The 27,303-nt window shown below is 35.5% G+C and overlaps 1 protein-coding gene across 7 annotated transcripts in view; it reads left to right on the forward strand.

Annotated features, from left to right (window-relative positions):
• PPFIA2 (PTPRF interacting protein alpha 2) overlaps positions 1-27,303 on the forward strand; it is a 552,369-nt gene that overhangs the window by 152,672 nt on the left and 372,394 nt on the right. For 2 of the 7 annotated variants that reach the window (XM_003405231.4, XM_003405232.4), the window contains exon 1: positions 26,706-27,186. The exons of the other annotated variants lie outside the window; for them this stretch is intronic. In XM_003405231.4, coding sequence (XP_003405279.1) covers positions 27,106-27,186 — 81 coding nt within the window. In that variant the 5' untranslated portion in view covers positions 26,706-27,105. Of the gene's footprint in view, positions 1-26,705; positions 27,187-27,303 lie in introns of those variants that run through there. 7 annotated transcript variants of the gene reach the window in all.

Genomic DNA, 27,303 nt, shown 5'->3' on the forward strand with positions numbered 1-27,303 from the left:
ATAGCTATGATAAACCTGCATATTTAGGATTTGAGATTTTACTTTACTCTCTTTCATCTTACAAATACACACACATATACCCACATATACAATCCTTTTAAGAATTTAAGTTGAATATTCATTTCTCTTTTGGGTCACATGAAAACTGAATTTTAGCTACTCCCTGATTCTTTTTTTTTTAACCTGCCTTTGGCCTACTTTTAATATCAGATGGAAAAAAGGTAATGACACCTACCCATGCATTCTAGGACTTTCCTCCTTGGGAATACCCCTGGTAATTATTGGCTTAAGTGACATTACAAAAATCAATTTCTTAATGTCTATTTTGTTTTAATTTTAACTAATGTTCATCAGTTCATCACACTTTATATATCCTTATGCTTATGGTACTTCATAAAAATTCAAAAATTAGTAATCTTTTGTAATTAATCATTCAAAAAACACTTTTAAAATTCATCCTAGACATAGAAAATACAATATTAAGTAGGAGTTTATGTATTGTTATGTGCCTATTTTCACCCAAAACTGCAGTGTGCTGTCTATAATTTTAGTATATTCTTTTTTTTAGGTAAATATACATCTTTGGGATTCCTACCTATACAAGTTGGTAATTTTACAATGCAAACTAGCTTATTTAAGGTGGACTTTGTATTGAAATCATTTGGGAATAATGTTACTTTGGCTTGTGTATGCTAACTGCTGTTCATTCATTCAATAAATATGCATTTACTGCTTATGAGAGGCACTGCTGTAGGTAATGAGTCTACAAGAATAAACAGAACAAAATCCTCTGCCATCATGGAACGTACATTCTAGCAGAAGGGCAAAATGAATTAGTTTCATTCCATGTCAGATTATTTTGCATCCAATGTCCAGACACTTATCTAGATGATTAGGCCATTTTTGTTCATCTCTCACGCATTTGGTTTTAGGAATTGTACCCACCATGTCTATAGGATATGTTTGTGGATATACTGCATATGCAGTCTGAGAACAGGATGGCATGGAAGTCTTATACTATAAATGTAAACTCTTGTTCAGCTACCCTGGCATCTTTGGCAGATAATTTAACTGCCAACATTTGTAAACTGGTAATAAATCTTTCAGCTTTCAGACAGAAAAATTAATGTCTCACTTCAAGGTAGTAGATGGATGAGGTTAATGTATATCATTTTACGTCATTAAAATTGCCTAACATACTTGTCCTTTTAATGAGCCTTTATAAACACCAGTTTATATTTTTCATGACACTTATTCCTTTTCATCTACTCTTCTAAATTAGTTCCGTACATTTTGAGCATCCCTATTTTCACTCTTTCAAATATCTCCTAAAAGTCTCACATCTCTAAATAAGCTGGGCTATTACTCTTGAGGGACCTCACAAGATTGCTTTCTTATTCACACTTCCACTTAGTGCTTGCTGGAAGACTAATCTCCCATTTGATTAAAATAGATTGGTATTGGATGCAATTGTAGGTTCATTATCATTCCTGCTCTTTGTGGCAACTCCTTTTTTCCCCAAGGTAGTTGTGGAAGATCATATTTGCTAACTTGTTTTTCTTCCTCTTTTTATAATCTTTTAATGCACCTCTCTTCCTCCCTTATCTTAGAGTTAATGTTTTTTTTTTTTTGAAATGGGTAAAACTTGATATATACATATATTCTAGTTCGTATCAGGTTATTATTTTCGCATTTTCTCGCTTTCCTTAATTTTTAAAGTATTTAAGATGTTGTTGCCTCTACTTTTGGAGGTTTTGAAACTGAGTGTGGTAATTTGGGAAGAAAACAATGCACTGAAATGAAAGTCGAGGTATATTTTATTCTATCAGGTTAATTTTGCCTATCTCTAAGATTTCCCTGATTATTTCAAACCCCAGTTATTTCCATCCTGAGCTGCATTCTTTTTAAGTTTGTGCCAGTGTTTTCTAAGCCATATTACCTGGGGCTCTAAAATGCATTGAGATGCCTCAAGGAGAGCTTCATAGGGGTCTTGAGCAGGGAAGTGTCTGATTTCCTTGCTCTGCCTTAAACAAACAAAAAAAAGTTCACTTTTATATGTCTTATATATGAGCTTCCATATAAATTTCATTAAAAGTGTGTTCTTCTGGTTAAAACAAATTAAAGTTATGGAGCACTGGATTATACCAAAATTTTACCCTAAGAATTTATACCGTATCTCTTAGCACTGACATCTAGCATTCCCAGATTATTTTGGGTATTTGTGTTGAGTACTGTATTAAGTTGGAAGCCCATGCTGCTTATTGTGTTCCCACACTGATCCTCCTTTAAAGTCAGAATAAGAAAATAATCATATGGTGACTGGTCACTTAATTAGTCACAAGAGTTAATTTGGCAGATCCAGTTGGCCAGGAAAATATCCCTTCCTTTCGCAGTTCACCTGACTTGCTGTCCAGGTTATCAGCTTGGTGAAAGAGGTTACCCTCATCAGATAGGGATGGATCATGCTACAGCCAGGAGCCTAAGAGTGGGCTGCTTTGCTCATGAAGCAACCAATCCTAGTGCCTCTACTTTTCAGACTCTCTTGCTCTCCATTCCTCATTTCCCTGGACTTTTCAATACTCGGTAGCCCTAGGGCTCAATTCATATGTATATGAAAAGTGGGCAATGAAAAAAGAAGATAGAAAGAGAATTAATGCATTTGAATTGTTGTGTTGCTGACGGATATTGACTATACCATGAACTGACAGAGGAATGAACAAGTTAGTCTTGGAAGAAATAAAGCTGAAATTCTCCTTAGAAGCGAGGATGATGAGCCTTTACCTTTCTTACTTTGGACATGTCATCAGAAAAAACCAGTGTTAGAAAAGTAGAGGGTCAGCGAATATGAGGAAAAAGACGAGGACCCTCAACAAGATGGATTGCCACAGTGGTTGCAACAATGGGTTCAAGCATAGCAACCCCCTACTCCTTCTCTCTGTTTTTCTTTTTCCCCCTCCAAAGCACTTATCACCTTCTAACATGCTATGTAATACTCCTACATATTTCACTGGCAGGTAAGTACAATATAAGCACCATGAGAATAAGGTGTTTATTCTTTTCTGTTTTACTCATAGTTGTATCCTCAGGAATTCAAACAGCTTTAGGAACTCAAAAAAAAAATTTTTAATTGAATAAATCATCTTCTGAGCCATTCTTACATTGTTTCTTTTAATATCGAAATAAAATATCCACTCTGCTAAGTGTATCTCAGTGCCCTCAATATTTCTGAAAATGTAGAGGGTATTTACATTCACCTGGCATTTGTCTGAAACTTTTTACTTCAAATTCGTGATGTGGGCTCAATTCTGATGACCTGAGATCATTTTGTCTCAACTTTACTCCTATCAGATTCTATCTTCTGCCTGAGTCCCTTTAACTTATACATAGGTGTATCCCCACTGCCTTCCTATCCCAAGGTATCATTAATCCAGGCTTTCACTGATGAGTTTGGAATAACACAAGATATTATACCACCAAACAGTTTAAAATCTATAGTAGATATCACAGTTTGTAAACTTTATTGGCCAGTTGCTACTTTAAAATATGTATTTCTGATCGTCTCTAACCTTAATTTTTCTATATTTGTTTATGTCTTTATAGTTCTTTGTTTTAGTTATAGTCTAATTACCAAAGTATAAAAATTTGGTCTATTAAAACTTATAGATTGTGAATGCTATTCAATAGTTTATGATCTATTTTAGCATTCCTCCTGTATCTAAAGGACAATTTTGAGCCATATGCATCTTTTTTTGTTTATAGCTTTAATGAATAAACTTTTTTTCTTTAAAACATAAATTATATACTTAGTTTAAATGTAAGTTATAAACTGTATGGTTAGATATTTTATTTTTGATGCGTTTCCATTTTATCTTCTTTCAATAAAGAAATTTTTCTTTTTTCTATTTATCTAATCAAGTTATCTCTATGCCTAAGTATTTTTTTAAAAAATCCTTAGCTTTATTTTGTTGTGACCATAAGGAAAATGATATTTAGTGTTGTGAATTTTAAACTTTAGCAGCTGAGTAACTAAAACACGGATTTTAAAATGTGCTTGTATTTTATCCCTTTGGGAGAAACTCTAAAATCTCCAGAAAAGTATATTTAACATTTGAATTGCAAAAATAATGAATATCTTACTCAGATTTCTTATTGTGGAATAATTATTTCTTGATATTCCCAAGAAGAGAGTAACAAATTTCTTTAGTATCTTGCAGTAAATTGTTATTAAGTGAGGATATGGACTAGTTCCATTCACTGTTAAACAGACACATTTTTAAAATCAGGCCATGTGCATATAGGAATTAAGAGGACGAGAAAACAAAAAAACAAACTGATGATTACATCTTGTAGTTTTGGCTTCTGTGACTATCTGGGTTAAAAATTGTATATCTAAATGTGTGATAACCATGCTTTATATATGTTCTTTACTAATCCCTTAAGTGTCATTAATCCAGAGTTTGTAAAACTGGAGAAGGTATTTACCAATTCAGATTATCAAACCCCATTAGCAGAGAAAGATATTTTGCCTCACTCTGAGTCCAAGCATATAATACCAAAAAAAAAAAAAATTAATAAATAAAAAGAAAGAAAGAAAAATCAAGTTTCTATGGTTGTTATTGAATAGTGATTTAAACCAAAAGAGGCAGTGGGTTGAACTTCACAAGCAATATTTGTGTTTTAACTTTTATAATAATAAATATAGTTGAAGGATTTTTGATAATTAAAGATGCCTTAAAAAATAATCGTGTCTGCTTTTGAATTGTATCCTCGGAGCTTAGTATAAAGCCTGGAACATTATAGTCACTCACTGAATAACTGTTGAATTAATGAGTGAATAAGCCCATTTGGGGTAAATTATTATTATTATTTTGGTCATTGTTGTACAGATAAGTAGTAGTGCCATGGGCATCAAACATAGATTTTTTTATATGGAAATTCTTCCCCATTATTGAGCAGTAATATGTTGGTAACTAAATTTCAGTTTTCTTTGCTCCACCTTCTTAATTTAATAATTATTATATGACACTATTATGTGCATTTATTTATTCAATGAATATGTATTAACTACTTCTCTGTACCAAACACTGTTTTAAGCAGTGGGAATACAGCAGTTAATAAAATATATAATGTCTCTTCTTTCATAAAATGTATATGTATGAACATATATGTATAGTGAAAATGCAATGAAGAAAAAAAGAAGCTGACAAAGGGAAGTGAGAGTAATCATGTGAGAGTGGGAGTGTGTCATTTTGTACTTTTGTCCAATAAGATCTTTCAGAGTGTTGACATTTGTGTAAAAAAAAAAAAAAAAAAGAATTGTCATCGAGTCAATTCTGACTCATAGCAACCCTGTAGGACAGGGTAGAACTGTCCCATAGGGTTTTCAAGGAGCGCCTGGTGGATTTGAATTGCCAGCCTTTGGGTTAGCAGCCGTAGCTCTTAACCACTGCACCACCAGGGTTTCTGACATTGTTGTAGACACTTAAATAACTGATGGAGGGAGCCATTTGAATATTGGGTAAGCAAGAGAGGGCCAGACAGGGGGAAGAACAGTTGTAAATGACCAGAAAGAAAAACATGTTAATATGGGATTTCAAATTACTACTCATTAATCCCCTCCTCCTTTGCTCTAGTTCCTTTCTTCCCTCACCTGCTCTACTTTCCATTGTGCTTATCCCCTTCTAACGTACAATTTACTTACTGTGTTGATTGTACATTTACTCCCACTAAGCTCCACACGGAAGAGGGGGTTGTCTATTATATTCACTAATGTATCCTAAATCTATACAACAGCACCCAACTCATAGCGAGTACTCAATAGGTCTTCACTGTATCAATTGACTTTGTGTTCTGGGAATATCAAGAAGACCAGTGTGGGCAGTGGTCCCTGTATGGGGACATAATGGCATGAAGTGAGGTCAGAGAGAGGGCTAGGGTCAAATATTCTATGTGGGTTATGGAAAGGACTTCACATTTTTTTCTAAGTGTGATAGGAAGCTACCTATGAAGTGTGAAAATAAAAATTATTCATAACTCTGGACTGGGCAACTTCATAGAAAAGGGGGCACTGGAGCAGGATCTTGTATATGAGTGAAAATGAATTTTGGGCAGTAAAAAACAATTGAGAAAAGCATGAATGCAAGGCAATGTGTTGTTGTTAGGTGCTGTCAAGTCGGTTCCAACTCACAGTGACCCTATGTACAACAGAATGAAACTGCCCAGTCCTGTGCCATGCTCGCAGCATGGCCTGCTGGGGGAAAAAGAGAAATTTGGAAAATTTGAAGGTTTCACTTCTGAGGGAGTGAAGATGACATTAAGTACTTTGCATATATTATCTCACTTCATTTTCATAATGGCACAGTAAATTACCTTCAATTTTTATCCCCATTTCTCAGAAAAAACAAAACAAAACTGAACCTCAGAGAAACTAAGTCAATTCCCCGAACTTTATTCTTCAGGAAAGTAGAAGAGTGAGCATTTAAGCTTGGGTCTGATGACACTAGAGCCTATATTTTAAACTAGTTACTGGGATAATGATTTAATAATAATAATACAATGAGGATTAAAAGAAATATCCCCTTCCTTGCACCTAATCTGTTCAATCTAATATTTATTGTGTATACTGGGGCTGCCTGTGTATATAATGCAGTCCAAGGCACTTGTAATCATATTACTGATTGTGTCCTTTTGATATTAAAGGAAAGCATTTGTAATAAGAAATTTTGCATATATTATGGAATGTTAATATTTGTTTCTTTCATTTATTTGTATGTAGTGAATGTCAAGTACAAGACGGATAAATTGAAATTAATGTGTGCCCATAATTTATCATGGCATAATAAACTCTTAATTCTGTGTCTGCAAGGCCTCCTAATAAGCAAGCTGCAAAATTCTGATTTGACCATAGTCTTTTAGGTGTCTACATTTTCAGCTAAGAGGTTGTGATCTGTGACATTATTAATAATTCAGTGTCAATATGTACAAAATGAAGTTTTGCTGAGGTCATTCCCTGTTTTAGTGGTGTTTAATCTTTTTATCAGTGATCTAGTTATTGCATTTAATAATATGCTTATTAAGCTTCACTAATAACCCAAATTGGTTACATGGCCTGAATGTAGAAGAGAGAATCAGTATAAAAAAATGTATCTTAATATCAAAAAATGTGAAAAAACAGACTCCTGAAAGAGGGAATATTAGCTGGAAGATTTTGAGGATAAGGATACACTAGATCAGTGCTTTCCAGTCTTTTTTTGCATTATGGCACATGTAGAAAATAGTAGTATTTCTACAGCAACACTGGAGTTGACAAAGAAGAATGCTTAAGACTAAAAATGAGTGCCTCAGGATCTCTGGAAGCCCCAGGATTTGCCCTGTCACGCTGAGAGACCTGAATCTCAGCAAGCTTCGCATTGGTTGGGAAGCTCTGTCCTGGTTAGTGCACAGTGATTCATGGTATGACCAAAGCAGGACATTTTTACCTCTTCTATGTTTGGTTTCACTATACAATAAAATAATTACACTAAATCAGTGTTTCCTTAATCCCAGATGCACACTGAAAACACCTGGGAAGGTTTAGAAAATTACTGATGTGACATTCTTAGACTAATTAACCCCAAATCTCTAAGGTAAGGTCAAGCATTAGTATTTTTTTAAAGCACCCTAGCAGATTCAAATGTACATCCAGGTTTAAAACCACTGTGGTAGGTGATCTGTAGGGTTTCTATGTGTCTAACATTCCGGGGATTTAAAGAACATTAGGAGACCTTCTACAATAACCTAATTTGGTGAGGTCAGTGACTATGTGGGTGCTTCAATGGGACAATCAAAGAAAACCCAAAAAGGGGACTGTTCCAGGAAAAAGATTGTAGGTCATTGCTAATGATGCCCAAGAAGACCCCTCTGTAGGATTAAAATTTCCAGGAAGCTTCTGCTTGTTTCTGCTTCCAAATTCAAGTGGAAGTATTAGCCTTAGACTTTGTGAGAAAAAAAAAAAAAAAACACAAGGATAGGTGCCAAAGCAAATGAGATTTTAGGGTAAGGGATTTCACTACAAATCTGTAAACTGATAATCTGTGGCAAGTAAGTGAGCAGGCCCTGGAGGGAGGCCTTGAGAAGACAGAAGAAAAGTTTTTAAAGCTGTCAAGAAAGAAAAATGGGAGATAACCAGAGGCCAGGGAGCATAGAGGGCACTGCAAAGGTTGAGTATGGCAACCTTGACAGTGCACTAGTTGTCTGATATGCTCCAATGGCACACATCAACTCAAAAGTTGTACTAGAGAAGGTAGGCAATTGGGTTAATACAATTTTTGCTGGATGGATAGAACAAAAAGATATTGGGAAAATAGGTTGACAGTATCGTCAAGAGAATGGCACATGTGGTAGAGCATGGATTCTTGGCTAGTTATGGAGAGAGTGAAAATAGGAGGCTGTAGGGTTGCTATGAGCTGGAATTGACTCAATGGCAATGGGTTTTTGTATTGGGAGGAAACTGAGCCAAAGGATTATCATGTCCCAGAAGAAATATAGTGGAAATGAGAGAAAATGAAATTGAGAGAATGGGAAGTAATTGTTCTGGGGAATACTTCCACCAACTCCATGTGCGAGGACCTCCATTAGAGTAATACTCCTGATCTCAGTAGTACTCCCCAGAAAGGAAAGACTTCCTTGGTAAGTGAGGTTGAGAGAATGAACTGGTCACTATTCTCCCTCCTGTCATGGATCTGTGGAACTGCCTGCCTTTAGAAAGCATGCATTCTTAACTGCTTTCCTCTATGCTGTAAGCTTTGTAGCTTCCCACAACCCACCCATTTATAGTCAAAGCCTTTGATTTCAGGAAGCAAATTCACTTGATTTGTCTGTATGCCTAAGCTATATTCTTTAATATGAGCATATTTTAATACTTTTTCTTTCTCCTACATGACTGCTTCATACAATTCCTTCACTTCTTAAATGTCTGAAACTTCCTTCCCAACTTCACTCTCAGCTGATGCCCTTGCTCCCTACACTTCTGAGAACCTCCACAAACTGCCACTACCGCAATTACCAGCACATGAACTCACATACTCTGCCTTTCCAACTGGTATCAAAGATGACAGCCTCAAACCAAAAGCAAAGAAGTTTTCTGAATACAACCGAATGCTTTGAAGGCCAGAGTAGCAGGGACGGGGGTTTGGGGACCATGGTTTCAGGGGACATCTAGGTCAATAAGCAAAACAAAATGTATTAAGAAAACATTCTGCTTCCCACTTTGGCGAGAGGCATCTCGGGTCTTAAAAGCTCGCAAGAGGCCATCTAAGATGCATCAATTGTTGTCAACCCACCTGGAGCAAAGGAGAATGAAGAACACGAAAGACACAAGGTAATTATGAGCCCAAGAGACAGAAAGGGCCGCATAAACCATAGACTACATCAGCCTGAGACCAGAACTAGATGGTGCCCCAGCTACCACCAATGACTGCCCTGACAAGGAACACAACAGAAAATCCCTGATGGAACAGAATAGTGGGATGCAGACCTCAAATTTTTGTAAACAGACCAGACTTAATGGTCTGACTGAGACTAGAGGGACCCTGGAGGTCATGGTCACCAGACCCTTTGTTAGCCCAAGGCTGGAACCATTCCTGAAGCCAACTCTTCAGACAGGGATTGGACTGGAATATAAGACAGAAAATGACACTGGTGAGGAATGAGCTTCTTGGCTCAAGTAGACACATGAGACTATGTGGGCAGCTCCTGGCTGAAGGTGAGATGAGAAGGCAGAGGGGTACAGGAGCTGGTTGAATGGACACAGGGAATACAGGGTGGAGAGGAGGAGTGTGCTGTCTCATAAGGGGGAGAGCAGCTAGGAGTACATGGCGAGGTGTGTATAAGTTTTTGTATGAGAGGTTGACTTGATTTGTAAACTTTCAGTTAAAGCACAATAAATTAAAAAAAAAAAATTTAATTAAAAAAAAAAAAAAAAGATGACAGCCTCCTCCTCTCTAAAGCCAATCCTTTCTTTTGTAGATTTTTTCTACTTTCACCTACTACTCAAGGACCTTGCTCCAGAAATTTTCCCTTTCCATCCTACATCATCAATTTTTCATCCCTTACTGGAATCTTTCCTCCAGCATAAAAAATATGTTCTTTTTTTCTCTTCTCTCTTTCCTTGCCGGTTACTGTCTCATTTACCGTTACTTCCCTTTGCACCAGTATGTTTAAAAAAAAAAAATGTCTAAATACACTGTTTCCACGTTTCCTCCTCCTGTTTTTTCTTACATTAATCAATGTTTTGCCTCAACCACCCACTGAAAGCAACCTTCACACTGCCAAATGAAATGGCCAGTTCTTGGTCCTCGTCTTAATTGACCACTCAGCAACATTTGATACAAGTGATCACTCTCTCCTCCCTGATTAATCACCGGGCTTACAGGATATAGCACTGTCTCTGTCATCCTCCTACATCGCTGATTGTTCCTGCTTATTCTTTGCTGGAATCCCAGAATTCCTGTTGTTGGAGTGCACTGACGCTTGGCCTTGGACGGCTTCTCCATCTGCAGTCACTTCCTGGATGCCCTCATTCTAGTCTTCTGGTTTTCAGTTTTCATGCTAATACTGTCTCAAGATTTGTGTGTGTATCCAACTGCCTTCTCTCACTTCTATTCGAATGACTAATTGACACCCCAATCTCAACGTGTGCAAAACTGAACCGATCTTTCTTTCCCACAGCCTTACTTATCTCAGTTGATGGCAATTTTATCCTTCAACTGATCGAGGGAAACACTTGAGCAATCGCCCAGGCCCAAAACTTTACGGTTGTCTTGATTCCTTTCTGTCTTTCATACTCCACATCCCATTCATCAGGAAAATTTGATCCCTTCCACAATAAAAATTAAAATAGCCAACTAAAAGTTCTTGAATGTCTGAAATCAATTACTCAGTCAGATATTATTAATGTTTTTTCATATTCTGCACTGAGTTAAAGTCCAAAACCAAAAAAAGAAAAAAAAAAAAATCCAAAGTCATTGCCGTTGAGTGGATTCCAATTCATAGCAACCCTATAGGACAGAGTAGAACGGCCCCATAAGGTTTCAAAGGAGTACCTGGTGGATTTGAACTGCTGACCTTTTGATTAGCAGCCGTAGCTCTTAACCAGTATGCCACCAGGGTTTCCAAGTTAAAGTCAGTGGCAGATAAAGCAGTAATAAGATAAAATTTTGGTTTACAGTGTGACTTTGTAATCAGTTAGTCCTGATTTCAAATAATGTGAATTTCTTAATCATTAGCTATGTGATCTTAGTCAAACTGCATAACTTTTGTAAGACTCAGTTCCCTTAAACATAAATGAGGAAAAAATGCCTCCTTTAGAGAGTTTTTTTTTTTGTGTGTGTGTGTGTGTGTGAAGAGTAACACTGTGCCTGGCATATAATAAAAAAAAAACTCAATAAATGATAACAGAGGAATAACTGTTCTTGTTCTCATTATTACATAGAACAGGATAATGATTGGCTTTATCATCTAAGAAAAATTTTTGGAAAAAAATAAAATTAAGGAATAAATAATGTATTTGCTACCATGGGCAAATGTGGCAGTAGAGATCTTGAAGAGTGAGAAATAGGGTGGCCTAAGATTGCTTTAGCCTACTCTACAATTTTGCCTAATACTGTTCTTGTTCCTGTAATCTCGTAACATTTCTAATCTTGAACGTGGAATACTGAATGGAATGTCCATCATATAAATAACTTTTTCTGTTCGTTTGTTGGCTTTTGTTTTTTTTCTATTGTTTCGTGCTAGCCATGGTCATGTTACTCTAAAAGGCCTTGCATATAATCAGTTAACATCCTTAATTTTCCTTGCCTCTCATTCTATCAGTTATATGTATTTCCTCTGGAATGGCATAAACAAAGTATTTAGCATAAAATGAACTACACAAGGAGCATTAGAACATCTGCTTTGTTTTGTTTGGAGTATACCTTTCTTTTTTTTAATGTGATTTTTCTCCCAGGTCTCTGTGGATGTGTGCATGGAGATGGCATTTGTGGGAGTGGATCTGTGTAGGTGTGTAAAGTGATGCTCTTCAGTATTAAAAAAAAAAAAAATCACTTTTCTAAATGACTACCAAAAAACCAAACCAAACCCATTGCTATCAAGTCAATTTCAACTCATAGCAACCCTAAAGGATGGAGCAGAACTGCCCCATAGGGTTTCCAAGGAGCGCCTGCTGGATTCAGACTGCTGACTTTTTGGTTAGCAGCTGTAGCTCTTAACTACTGCACCACCAGGGTTTCCTTCTAAATGACTAGGTAGTATCATTTAGTAAAAATAAATTATACTGTAGTTTGAATATCTGGATTTGGGTATTCTTTTATATGTGTATTCATTGATCAAAACATGTCTATTACATATAAATGCAATGTGGTCAGCTCAAAGTTTGAGTCTTCAGTCTACCACATACTAACTGTAAGAATCTAAGGATAAGAACAAATATTTTTTAATTCTCAAGATTATTCAGAGAGTCAAATGAGATAATTAATATTAAAATGAAACCCAAGAGAAGAGAGAAGCAAAAGATGTTTCAAGTATTTCCCAAATAGTTATTGGATGCCTATTCTATGCCATGTATTGTACTGTTTCTGTGATGGTGTTACACAAGAAATTCCAAATAAACTATTACTTTTGTACAGTAAGGAAGGCTATTCATCTCAAACTTTAGTGAAGATTACACTTCCTTGCTAAAAAAGAAAAGAACCAAACAAAAGAACAAATTCTGTATGAGAGACTGAGAATTCTTTATCTCCTGATACATTAATGTCTGTGTAGAGTAATAGAACATCTATGCTACGTGGACAGTGGATAAAGTAGAGAATATAGATTGATCCAGAGCATAAATATTTTCTTTATCCACAACTGGCTAAGAATTTTGCCAGTTCCTCATGAGACATGGTTTAAATTGAACATTAAAACCAGGCTACATAATAGAGTTTGTAGGGTATGGAGCCCTGGTGGCACAGTGGTTAAGAGCTTGACTGCTAACCAAAAGGTCAGCAGTTCAAATCTACCAGCTGCTCCTTGGAAACTCTGTGGGGCAGTTCTGCTCTGTCCTATAGGGTCTCTATGAGTTGGAATTGACTAGATGGCAATGGATTTGAATTTTTTTTTTTTTTTTTTTTTTGTTTAGGGTATATCCAAGCTTAAGTTCAACATATAATAATCTATATGTATTTCTAATGCCATAGATTGGGCCTGGTATTCTGTGACTCTTTTTTATGCTTATAAAGAGCAGAGTTCAGAAACCCCTTCAGGTATTTTTACTGATACTTGAACTATGTAGGCAACTGGTTTCCACAGTAGTAGATGAGGCGATGGAGCCTTAATGCAATTTCTGTAAAACCTGACTGATGATATGTATTTCAGAACATGAGATAAACTTGACAAAATTTAATCAAATTATTGAGTTGTAGAATTATAGAGTTCTAATGAGTCAATTTTTTCTACTAAAAGTTTAAAACAAATAACCCCTCCAATAAACTGTTAATCCTGAAATTTAGGCAAATAAATATGTGTAACTTAGGCATAAAACTGTCCATGGACCATATTCATGACAATGTATGTAGACATTTGTGAAAAATTTGGTCCCAGCAAAGAGAAAATGAAGTGAGAAAAAGAAAGAAGAGATAAAATATGGAAAGAAGATACCATTTTAAAATTTTGTAATTTGAGTACTAAAGACAGCATATATACAGGCAGTCCTTGATTTATGACACACTCAAGTTACAATGAACTGCATTTATGAACATCAATGTATCTGGAACATTGCATGTTCCTGGGAGAAAATTAGGGGAAAATGCATACCTTGTTATAGAAAAAATTTCTGAGCTATGTGAACATGCTTCAAGCATTTGATAAGTATAATATGATGGAAAAGACTGGTGGAAAAACCATCCATATGGCAAGAATGCTGAATTTAGAACTTGATATCACTAGTGTTGAACAGCTCATAGATTATGGAGAAAGGGAAGTGACAAAACAGGACTTAATAAATTTTGAAGAGAGGAGAAATGCTGAAGAAGAAAGAAATTATGAGGAAGAGGAAGGAGAGAAGTTGTCAAAAAATTTTACAATGAATGGATTAGTAGGGTTTTTTCCTAATCTAAATCAGGGGCTTCAGTTCCTTGAAAGCAAGGACCCAAATGCTCATCACTTTGCTAAAATCAACAGGCAGACTCAGGAAGCAGTGAGATATTACTGCAAAATATATGAAGAAAAAAAAAGACAAGGGCCATATAAACAACCGTTATTAATTCTCTGACTAGAAACACCATCCCCACTCCCAGGAATAATCCAGATCCTTTCACAAATGGAATTATTCCCACAATTGGCAAAATGCCAACATCTTCCAACTCTTCATCATCAAAGTAGATTTTTATGATTTATGTATTTTTTATGTTTATATGTATGTATGTATTAAAATATATAAGTTTATATGTAATTTTTCCAACCCCCAAAGACAAATAAAGATAGGACTTATAGAGATACTAATAATAAAATGCAATAATAATGAAAACTAAAAAAAAAAAGAAAAAATGAGGTATTCGACTTATGTCAGAACTGACTTATGAGGGAGTCTGGGAGTCATCAGAACAGAACCCTCTCATAAATCGAGGACTACCTGTATATAGAAACACACAGCTGCTGCAAAAGACCCCTTTAAAGTGTTGAAAAAGCAAAGATGTTACTTTGAGGACTAAGGTGTACCTGACCCAAGCCATGGTATTTTCAATCTCCTCATATGCATGGAAAAGCTGGACAATGAATAAGGAAGACTGAAGAAGAATCGATGCGTTTGAGTTACGGTGTTGACAAAGAATACTGAAGATACCACGTACTGCCAGAAAAATAAACACATCTGTCATGGAAAAAGTACAGCTGGAATGCTCTTTAGAAGTGAGGATAGCAAGACTTCATCTCAAGTGCTTTGGACATGTTATCAGGAGGGACCAGTCCCTGGAGAGGACATCATGCTTGGCAAAGTAGAGGGTCAGCAAAAAAGAGGAAGACCCTCAACAAACTGAATGGGCTACAACAATGAGCTCAAACATAGCAATGATTGTGAGGATGGAGCAGGACCAGGAGGTGTTTCGTTCTGTCGTACATAGAGTCTCTATGAGTCAGAACCAACTCAATGACATCTAACAACAACAACAAAGCATACAAATGTACACATGCATATATACCTTCATGAGATTATGTAAATAAAGAATACATTATCATTAAAATATAAATTAAAATAAGATTTAATATTTTTTCTAGTTATAAGTGGAAACTCGTATATTTTAATTTCAATACACTTTAACATTTTTCTCCACAGAGCTACAAATCTTGCAGGATTCCAATGGGTCCAGAAGAATTTCTTGATTTGTTTGGCTCACACTCAATGACTGATTAGTTAGCTAAAGATATCCCTTACCTTGGAAGAAACTCTCTGAGATATTAGAATTCTTCTCTTTTTCTTGATATCCCCTAACCCAAGTACTCACTACTAGAACTGGTGCACCTCTTGGATGAAGCTTCTTGTTTCAGAGCTACCAAATGCAAAGTTCACCTGTTTCCCGCTCCAGTTCACCTGCCCAATGATTTCTATTCTAAGTGTGATCTTTCTGAAGTAGATCACTAGGCCTTTCTTCCTAGGCATCTCTGGATGGATTTGAACTGCCAACTTTTGGCTAGCAGTCAAGTGCTTAACCATTAGTGACACTCAGATAGAGATAGATTTTATATATATATATGATATCCAGCTACACATACTTAACTATCTTCCATTTCCCATTCATATGGATTCCCTAGAGTTTATTGTTCATCTGGGCTATAAATTTCACTCCATATGGCATGACTTTTAACTGAATGCTTGACTAGAAATGCTTTGTTATCCTATGGTAGCATCCTGAAAATCATTGTGACATCCTTCCACTCCCCTCCACTCCCCTCCTCTCTTCTCTCTTCTTTCTGTATGGCCTTTTAACCCTGAGCATTTATTAGAAACTAACAGGTAATGGGTAACCCTCTTCAGTGTACTTCTTTAACTCACTAAGTTCTTATCACTTAAGCAAATTTTTTAGCTTTTTATCCAATATTTATAAATGAATGAAAGGCTATATCTAATTACTTATCTTGAAGCAGAATATATCTAAGAACAATATGCTTAAAAATTATGTTTGAGGAATATTAAACAAAAATTTCATTCTGAGTAAGGATCTTCCTGAAAGAATATAAATAGTGTGCTTTAAAGTATTTTTTGAACTTTCTATAAAACCAGGCTGGTAATACACATTTCAGAAGGCTTGGAGTAATTATTCCCAGAGGCAGAAGGACATATTAGATTGACTTCTGGGAATCTTCTCTGTGAATCTATTAAAACAAGTCTGGCTTCAGGACTTACTTTCTTCACTTTTAAGAAAGTGTAATTTAATCAACTTTTACTTTTTATTTTAAATTTCTTTCTGTAAAAATCCAAGTGATTGAGATAGCTGGTATTAAACATTCTTGAGTTCATATTCTTAATTGAATTCTCTTGGTAAAAGATACATCTTTAGATAATTTTAATGATGGTCTGTCTGCAGTAATTGGAACGGACCTATTCAGCTGGTGGACATTGCCTACAAACCAAAAATTGCTATCAAGTAGTACATTAAATTTTTTTTCACATGTAGTATTGTGCTATATTGTTTTTAATTTCAACTTAATAGTCTTATTGTAAATTAAAAGAAATCAAACTGAGAATGAAGTTTCTTGCCAGCTCAAAATAGTCTTGGGCAGCTAAATTGGCAAAACTAATGAAAGATGTCAAAATATACTAACATAAAATAGGAAAATATTATTCTCCATTTTCTATCTTTTTTTCAGACAAGAATGTTGGAGCTTTGCTTGATCTTAGAGGAATAGGATGTTGACCAGACTAAGCCTGCTTACTAGATTCAGTTAAAAAATGCTTATATAAACCAAAACAGGTCTAGCCCAGTTTCTTACACCGTGAAATGTTTTCAGCAATATTTTCCCAGCCATTCCATGCCATCTCATATCTTCTTGCACATTGATCCTTCTTGGAAAACCTTCGACCTCCTGCATTTTGCCAGGTTAGGTGTTTTCAGATTAAATCACTTAGCTCCCTTTTGGCTAAATCTATCATTAAAAACAAAACGAAACAAAAACCAAACCCGCTGCCGTTGAGTTGATTCCTACTCATAGCGACCCTATAAGGACAGAGTAGAACTGCCCCATAGGGTTTCTAAGCAGTGCCTGGTGGATTCGAACTACCAACCTTTTGCTTAGCAGCCCTACCACTTAACTACTACACCACCAGGGTTTCCAAATCTATCATTAGTATCTATTAAACTGCATTTCGGTTACCTTGCTAGTTAACTACCTCTTGTTAGTTCATGGCTTTCCCATCAAATTTAAAGTTCCTTGAGGACAGAAAGTGTATCATTTATAATTACGCCCTAGGGCCTGGAAACAGGCGAATATAAGGCACTTGGTAAATAGTTGTTAAATAAATGCATCATTGGATAATGAATAAATGAATTAACTAATGTAGGAAAAAGGAAGACAGGAAGCAGCAGGTGTAATGGGAAGGACTGCTCTTTGATAGGTAAATGTGCTCAAGTTTGAATAGTGGCTCTGTCCTTGAGCTAGTTACTGTAGTTCCTTGAACCTCAGTTTTCTCATATACAAAATGTATCCCTTACCTAGACCAAAGAATGGTATATGAATCAAATCACATGATGTATATGCAATGTCTAGTCTGACACATAATAGATGTTTAATAAATGTTAGCTCTTCCTTTCCTTGTAGGTTTTCAGGTGATTTATCTCCATGAAGTCTACCCTAACCCATCAGCCCAGATGAATTTTGTTATATGCTAAATTACTTTAGAATTTATTTTATCTGCTTAATATATGCCTCTTTACAGTAAATACATGTGGTCTCTCCAACTAGATTAGAAGCTCCTCAGAGGTAAACATACCTTAGGGTTTAACATGAGTAGGATGGCCACAAGTCTGGGATTACCAAGGGCAGTCCTGGTTTATATTTATTGTTCTGACGTAATGTTTTTTAATGATTAATAGTGCTGCTTTTCTCCTAACATATGTTCTGGTTCGATTATAAATTATCTTTTTGATCACCTAATCATAGATCTCTAGGCTTTAGTGTACTGGATTGGTTAATAAATATGTATTATTTAATTAAACAAAACACATTTGGAACTAATTTTACTGAACTTAAAAATAAGAAACCATCAGACTTAAACTTACCAAAAAAAAAAAAACCAAAAAATGATTCCAACTCATAATGACTCTATAGAGTTGCTATGAGTATGAGTCAATGACTTACTAAAAAAAAAAAATGAAAAAAACCATTGCTGTCAAGTCTATTCAACACATACTGACCATATAGGACAGAGTAGAACTGCCCCATAGGGTTTCTAAGGAACAGCTGGTGGATTTGAATTGCCCATCTTTTGGTTAACAGCCATAGTTTGCTGTAGCTCTTAACTACTGCTTCACCAGGGCTACCAGTTTAAACTTAGTGCATATATATTAATTACATATTCAATTTGCATATTTTAGTTTTTCATTTTTCTAAGTAACTGTTCCACTATATGGCTTGACTAAATCACCATATATAAGACATCTTTGGTGACACGTTTCTCTTTAAATACTAGTCTATCTTTAAAATTAATAAAATCAACATTGCAGCTTGTGGGAAAGAATTACTTTTTAAAAAATTGAAAGACTGAATATAGTTTATGAACAATTTATTTAACTGTAATTTTATTTTCATGAGTTTTGGAGCTTCCTGAAATCTATTCTATCAATAGCACTAGCAACTTGAAGCATAAGGGTGTTTTTGAGACTTCATCTTTTGTAAATTTATCCTTTTGAAGAAAATAGAACAGCAGAGTGGAAATAATTTGCAGTGTTTTTTACCTTTTAATTAGTATGCTAATTTTTTTCACTTCCTTATTGTTGTTATTGGGTGCTGTTGAGTCCACTCTGATTCACAGTGACCCCATGTGACGGAGTAGAAGTGCCACATAGGGTTTTCTTTAAAAAAATATATATATATTTATTTATTTTTTTAAATCTTTACAGGAGCAGATAGATTGCCAGGTTTTTCTCCCATAGAGCTGCTCGGTGGGTTCGAACTGCCAATCTTTAGGTTAACAGCTGAGTGTTTAACCATTGAGTCACCAGGGCTCCTTTCACTTCCTTAACCTCATTTAATGGTAACAGTAAGTACAGCTTTATGATCCCCATTCCATAGATAAGGAGATTGAGGCTCAGCAAAGGACAGCAAGCTCACTATGCTCACTGACCTTTGTTCTTTACATCCTGAGCAACTGTTGAAGTTTTTCATTTCTCATAAGATCTAGCTTTGGCCAAGCTGATTTCAATTTGTTGGTTTTATTGATTAGAAATGATGTGTAAATCAATTATATCAACCATATTCTTTGAGCAGGACATTCATTCAATCCCCAAATTCATTAAACACTTGAAACCTGTCACATTGGTGATTGCAAGGATAGGTGTTTTGATAATTATATGAAATTAAGGTATGAAGACTCACTACAGAATACAAGGACATGGATACTTATAAGGAAAGCATTTTCCAGATTCTCATCTTCTACATGTACTCTTTCCTAAAATGCATTATCCTGAGAACAACATTGCAGTTAAGGAGGCATGCCTGTAGTCAAGGTGTTTCTTTCTTTCACAGTTGCACATCTCCCATATACTTACAGGCTAAATCATTTTATAAAAGGAGAAAGACCTAAGCTAGAGAAAAGTTCTCTAATTTTATGAATTTCTTACAAATTGGCAACTAATTTACATTATAGAGTGCAGTTGTTGTTAGGTGCCATCAAGTTGGTTCCAAATCATAGTGACATTATGTATAACAGAGCAAAACACTGCCCAGTTCTGCACCATCCTCACAAGTTCTGCTATGTTTGAGCTCATTATTGCAGCCTCTGTGTCAGTCCATCCTGTTGAGGGTCTTCCTCTTTTTTTGCTGGCACTCTACTTGACCAAGCATGGTGTCCTTCTTTAGGGACTGGTCCCTCCTAATGACATGTCCAAAGTATGTGACAAAAAGTCTCACCAACCTCACTTTTAAGGAGTGTCCTGGCTGTACTTCTTCCAAAACAGACTTGTTTGTTCTTCTGGCATTCCATGGTATATTCAATACCCTTCACCAACACCATAATTCAAAGGCATCAGTTCTACTTCAGTCTTCCTTATTCATTCTTCAGCTTTCACATGCATATGAGGAGACTGAAAATACCATGCCTTGGGTCAGGCACACCTTAGTCCTCAAAGTGAACATCTTTGCTTTTGAACATTTTCAAGAGATCTTTTGCAGCAGATTGCCCAAAATGATACGTTATTTGATTTCTTGACTGCTGCTTCCATGCGTGTTGATTGTGGATCTAAGTAAATCGAAATCCTTAAAAACTTCAGTATTTTCTGTTTATCATGATGTTGCTTATTGGTCCAGTTGTTAGGATTTTTGTTTTCTTTATGTTAAAATGCAATTCATACTGAAGGCTGTAGCCTTTGATCTTCATCAGTAAGTGCTTCAAGTCCTCTTCACTTTCAATAAGCGAGGTTGTGTCATCTGCTTATCACAGGTTGTTAACGAGTCTTCCTCTAATCCTGATGCTGTATTCTTCTTCATATAGTCCAGCTTCTTAGATTATTTGCTCAGCATATAGATTGAATGAATATGGTGAAAGAATACAACCCTGATACACACCTTTCCTAATTTTAAACTACGCAGTATCCTTTTGTTCTGTTTGAAGGACTGCCTCTCAATCTATGTACAGATTCCTCGAGAGCACAATGAAGTGTTCTGAGATTCCCATTCTTCACAATGTTATCCATAATTTGTTATGATCCACACCGTTGAATGCCTTTGCATAGTCAATACAACACAGGCTAACATCTTTTTGGTATCCTCTGCTTTCAGCCAAGATCCACCTAACATTAGCAATGATATCCTTGTTCCATGTCCTTTTCTAGGAATCTGGCTTGAATTTCTGGCAGCTCCCTGTTGATGCACTGCTGTAACCATTTTTGAGTCATCTTCAGAAAAATTTTACTGTGTTGTATTACCTCAGGGGGTCAAAACTTCTAAGGCCAAACTAAGGGACCACTCACAACACACGTGTAGATGTTGAGAAGGTGAATGACTTTAATAGTTAGGTAACGAATCATTTTGTAAGTCAGGTGCTTCTAGTTCTACAGAAAACTTGTTTAATAATTATTTTTCAGAATTTCAAAGTATTTATGCTGTTCTAATAAATTTTATGCTAATATTTGTGAAAGCAATTCATTCCAGAAAAATATTTTTAATCACTTATAACTTGGATAATTTAAAAAGAAAAAATACATTAAATTTTTATAGTAAGTTATTACAGTGTCATCAGGAAAAAAGGCTTTAAAGCATAGCAATATAGTAGGATATACAATATAACCAAACCCATTACCGTTGAGTTGACTCTGGCTCACAGGGACCCTATAGGACAGAGTAGAACTGTCCCATAAGGTTTCCAAGGGGTGGCTGGTAGATTTAACTGTCAACATTTTGGTTAGCAGCTGAACACTTAACCTCTGTACCACTAGGGCTCCTAGTAAAACACACGTAGGATAAAGTAGTGTGAATGGAGAAAAAGAAATACAAGTTCAAGGAGTAAAAGGTATGGTATAGAATTTTCATTTTTTACCTTTTTTTTTTTTAATGGATGGTGTTGGACATTAAATTTTTATGGTATATGTATTTCATTTGATACACTTAAAATAAAGTGCTTCCAGAGCTTTGTTTTAAAAAGTCATTATTTATAATATTCTAGAAATTAAATTCCTTACAAATACTTACAATTATGAAGAACAGGAGCTATGCAGTTTTTAAGCTATTTATGTCTAAGGATACAAAGCAACAACATTTGGTGTTAGGTGAAGTGTTAGACAAGGAACTTAGAGCAGCTGAATCTGTTCCAAGTCTCCTGTGCACGCCCATCAGGACTTCTTGGACCCCTCTGCATGGTGTTTACTTACAGAAAACTTGTGCCAAATGGGGCTGACTGAATTTAATACTATTAATTCCTCTAGGCAATTTATAAAAGCCTAAGGTATGCGTTTTATAGTGAGGCAGCCAACTTCCTGCCGCAGCCCCTAGTAACCTCAACTCATATGGCTTCCAGAATGAAGAGGATGGATCAGTACCTTGGTAAATTAGCCTTGGCTGCTTAAACCACAATAAACAAGGCAGGGTTCTATAACTTCAACTATTTCAGATGTTGACATCATCTTCAGTTGTTGCTCTCAGAAGGAGAAAATTTCATTGTTTCCCAAACGGCTTTTAGAACAATGAGAATACCATTATCACAAATAGGATATTTTATATATATATATATATATATATATATTTTATATATATATATATATATATATATATTTTATATATATATATGGAGCCCTGGTGGCGCAGTGGTTAAGAGCTACGGCTGCAGACCAAAAAATCGGCAGTTTAAGTCCACCAGCTGCTCCTTGGAAACTGTATGGGGCTGTTCTACTCTGTCCTATGGAGTCGTTATGCATCAGAATAGACTCGATGGCAATGAGTTTATATATATATATATATATATAGTTTGAGAAACAATGTATACTTTGACAATTTCATCAACATTTAGAATATACCACTGTTTAAAATAATTATGCATTAATATTGTTTCTCCCTTCTGCCTTTTCTAACGTAAAAGAAGCTTTTCTCCTCTCTCCACAAAAGAAATATTAAAAAAAAAAAATTGATTATTAATGGCCAAAAAGCTTCAGCATTCCTAGATAAAATAAAATTGTTAGCTGGCTGATGTAAATTTAGGAAATATATGAGGCTTTACCAGGAATATGAGAGATTTTGCAAGAAATATTTTATTTATCGGATCTTATACTATAATCGTAAACTAATATAAGTTTATTTATTTTGACTTATCTGGTACAAATTAATCAGTCTATCTACAGATAACTATAAAAGCACCTGGAGGTTATATTTGTACAATAATAATCTATTTTGCAAATAGGTTTTTTTTTTTTTCTGTTAAAATTTAACTTCCCAAGGAGGCTCAGGCTTGTTTTTGAGAATCCAGAATTTTTGGGATCTGGGAAAGATTACAGTGCAAACCATACAGTGTATGATAGCACTCCTCGATGAATCTGAGGCAGCATCCCACAATCATAAGCATTGATATTTCTGACAATATTTACACTGAGATGGATGACTAAAGATTATAAATTGCTTCATATCAGTTTTGTAACCTTAAGAATTTAGGTTAGGTCAGGTTTGTCACCATATGAGTTCTGAAAAATCTTCAGTTTTCAAAGATTATTGGATATTGGGAATTGCAGATAAGGGATTATGGTCAGTGTTTTCTAATGTATTTAATAAATATAAGTTTTTAATGAATATTTTTGCAAGGAAGTAAGAAAAGGAAAAAGGAAGTAACAAGGAAAGAAAGGAAAATGAGGAAGGAGAGAGAGAAGGATGGAGGGAGATGGAAGAGAGGAAGAAAGGATGGATGGAAGGTAGGAAGATGGATGATAAATACGTTGAAAAAGCATACATGCATACATACATGACACAACGGCACATCATGTAGATCAGGGATAATTCTGGTCAATGTAGTCCATTGGTCAGTGATGAAGACAGACAAAATCTATTATAATATGTCTTGCTCTAAATTTTTTTCTGTGCCCTCTAAATGGATCGGCAATTTTGGCTTATAAATATCAATTAAAAGAAATTTGTTTAAACGATAGGGTTGAATTTACTAGAGACCTAGTATGCAGAACTAGGAATTATAAAAAGAAGCATATGAATCTGAATTTTAAGATCTGTTAATTTAAAGAATCTGGCATGTTCTTTGGAAACCCTGGTGGTGTAGTGGTTCAGTGCTACGGCTGCTAACCAAAGGGTCAGCTGTTCGAATCCACCAGGCGCTACTTGGAAACTCTATGAGGCAGTTCTACTCTGTCCTATAGGGTCACTATGAGTTGGAATCGACTCGATGGCGCTGGGTTTGGTTTGGTTTTGGTTTGGCATGTCCTCTGAATACTGTGGTAGAGGTATGAGTAGGGGCTGGAGAAAGATCACTGGAGGGCCTCAACTAGCAATTAAATATGTTAGCCCAGAGGTGATACTAATTCCAGTCACAGCTCTTTGTGAAGGACAAGTTACATGATTCCACCAACCATGAGAGGAAATGCAACCTTAACATGTATCTGGAAGAAGGGAGAACCAAAATTTTTTACAAACATCACTGACTACCACAGCTACTAAGCCTGTATAGTCATTGTTTTTTTATTTGATAATGCATTTGGGTGAATCCTATATGAGTTATGAGCCAGATTTAACTGGACTACAATGGGTTTTTTATTTTTTATGTGAGCTAAGAAATCAGAAGGGAAAAAGATATTAATTTGAAAATAACACCACACAGCAGTTTAAATAATTATGAGAAAAGAAAAATTTGATGTTTCAAGTTTACCTGGAATGAAAATCAAGAGTTATTGTTAAGGAGAATAACAGTTTTATCAAATCATAGGTGATTTATACATGAGAAAAACATTTTTTAAAATAACATTTTAAGTGCTCAAAAAACCAAAAGGATGGGGCATGTCAAAGGGATATGAGTCATCCTGAAAGAGATCCCAAGTCTGGAATGATTTGAGCAGCAACACTGAATTATTTAACATTGAATTAGAATTCAAAATATAAAATAAACATACATGGGCCCATACTGATATATATTTTATTTAAAAAATAAATAGAGGGAGGGTAAGAGAAAATCTTTCCAGCCTCATATATCCCCTACAGGAGGTAGTGTTTATTTGAACTCCTCCCAACACCCCTATAAAGAAAAAAAATAGTAATTTTACAGCAGAGAAATTTGGCAAACCCTGTTTTAGCCACGTGATGAAGGTTAGCATCAGTAGTGATATTATGTGGATATCATATACCCATTGATATAGGTTGAAAATTGCACTTCCCCTCTGTGGTGTTCTTCCCAAAGCCTACAACCCCAGTTTAATCATGAGAAAAATGTTGGACATGCTTGATATAAGTAATAGATGGAGGGATATTCTATAGGGCACTTGACCAATACTTTTCAAACTATCAAAGTCATCAAAAGCAAAGAAAGACTGAAGAATTGTCACAGACAAGAGTAGATTGGCAAGGCATGACAATTAAATTAACATGGTACTCTGAATTATAACTTGGAACTGAAAGAGGACATTATGGCAAAACTAATGAAATCCAAATAAAATCAAATTTCAATTAAAAGTACCAATGTCAGTTTCTTAGTTTTGACAAATGTGCCATAGTAATACAAGATGTTAACAATTGGGAATTCTGTGTATTACTTTTGTGACTTTTCTGTAAATCTAAAATTAGCCCACAATAAAATTTTATTAAAATTCACCTTTTAGTTTATTTAGCAATTTTCTAGTTATACAATCACCTGCACATCCAATTTACCAGAATGTAGAAATCCCGTCTAAGAAATTAGAATCACTTTGTACTTCCTCCCCAAAACCTAAATAAAAAAACAGTGTTTGAATATTACAAAATTGAAGCATAATTAGAGAATCAAAAGTGCAAATAATTAGTTTTAAGAATCCATCACCACCATAGTCCTTTTATAGTCTCCAGTTTCAAAGCAGGTGCTTTCTGGTTTTGATTATGTGTTCAACAGTGTCGTCTTAGATGCATTCAAGAAGACATCACTTTTGGGTCATTCTGTTTTCGGTCCTCTGGAAGCCTCTGCCTTTGAGCCACATGTAAACAGAACATTTATTTTTACCTCTTGAGGGTGTCAAGTCATCAGAATACGATCTTTTCTACAGTCTGAATAATTTGTATTAAAAGACATAGCAAAATAAACATGTTTTGCAACACAGCCTAGATGTTAGCAATCAATTTATTTGGATGTTGAGACAAAAATCTTCGTGTATATATTTTATTAATTATCTTGTATATATGTTAAATGAAGTTGCCATTATTTAAAAAGTGGTACTATTTTTAAGGCATTAATTGTCAAGGTTAATGGTTTTTTGAGTTAAGATGGGAAAAATGAGAGAGTTAATAATTATATTCATATTCATGTCCCTTAGGAATTCAGAAAAGTGGAAAGTATTTAGTGCATTTTATTTGGTAAAATTTCTAGTACTGTATTAAACCATTAACTGTTGCCATCGAGTTGATTCCAACCCATAGCAACCCTAGAGGACAGAGTAGAACTGCCCCATAGGGCTTCCAAGGAGCGGGTGGTGGATTTGAACTGCTGACCTTTGATTAGCAGCTGTATCACTTAACCACTGCACCACCAGTACTGTATAGCCTTACTGAATTCTCAGATTTGCTCCTCAGTGTCCCAGCCAGCTCTGATACGTTTTGATTTATAAACAAACTAAAAATTAAAATCTTGCTGGTAAGACTGGGAGTGACAAAGAGATTTAAAAACATTCAGAAATAATAGTGGAACAATAGTTTGTTACTAAATACAGCTTTAAACAGAATATGAAACACGCTTCAGGTTAGTCAGAAGAGGTCCTCTGAATTACACTGTGCGTGCTTCCTTGAAATGAAACTGTATGTTATTGGTTAACCAGGATATTTAGCATAATCACTCTGCTAGACTGTGGTGGAAAAAAAAGAGGGAGGTGATTATCACTGAGAACAGATGGGCAGGTCCACAGCACTGCCAGATTCTGCACAAGCTCCATTTATTGTTGGTTCTTGCTTTCTTCCTTCTGTGTTTTTATTTTATTTTTAACATTGCATGTTCTAAAGAACTAGCTGCACCAAAGGTTGGTGGCAGATGACCTTTCAGCTTAGAATCCAAATATAGGAGAAAGAGATTCAAAATGCTATCACTGTGTATCTGAAAAGGACGGGGCAGATTTCATTTTACCCTCTAGCCTCTGTCAATGCATGCACGGATTTATCTGTACGCTAAGCTCTCTGCTCTGCATCTGTAGCTCCTTGTGGATTATATTGTCTCTGTGATCAGAAATGATTTTCTCGGATATGAACAACGTTTCTGGCTCCCCTAAAGTGCATCCTCCTAATGGGACCCGGTTTTATACTTTTCAAGTAAGTGTGCTTTAAATGGCTTCACGACTTAGGGAGTTAATAGATAGTCAAAGTTTTAATAAAGGGAAATAACAAGAAAGGAAAGCTGCAAAGTGTGAAAATATTGAAGAAGATATT

The sequence above is a fragment of the Loxodonta africana genome, chromosome 4, assembly GCF_030014295.1.
Source record: "Loxodonta africana isolate mLoxAfr1 chromosome 4, mLoxAfr1.hap2, whole genome shotgun sequence".
NCBI lineage: Eukaryota > Metazoa > Chordata > Mammalia > Proboscidea > Elephantidae > Loxodonta > Loxodonta africana.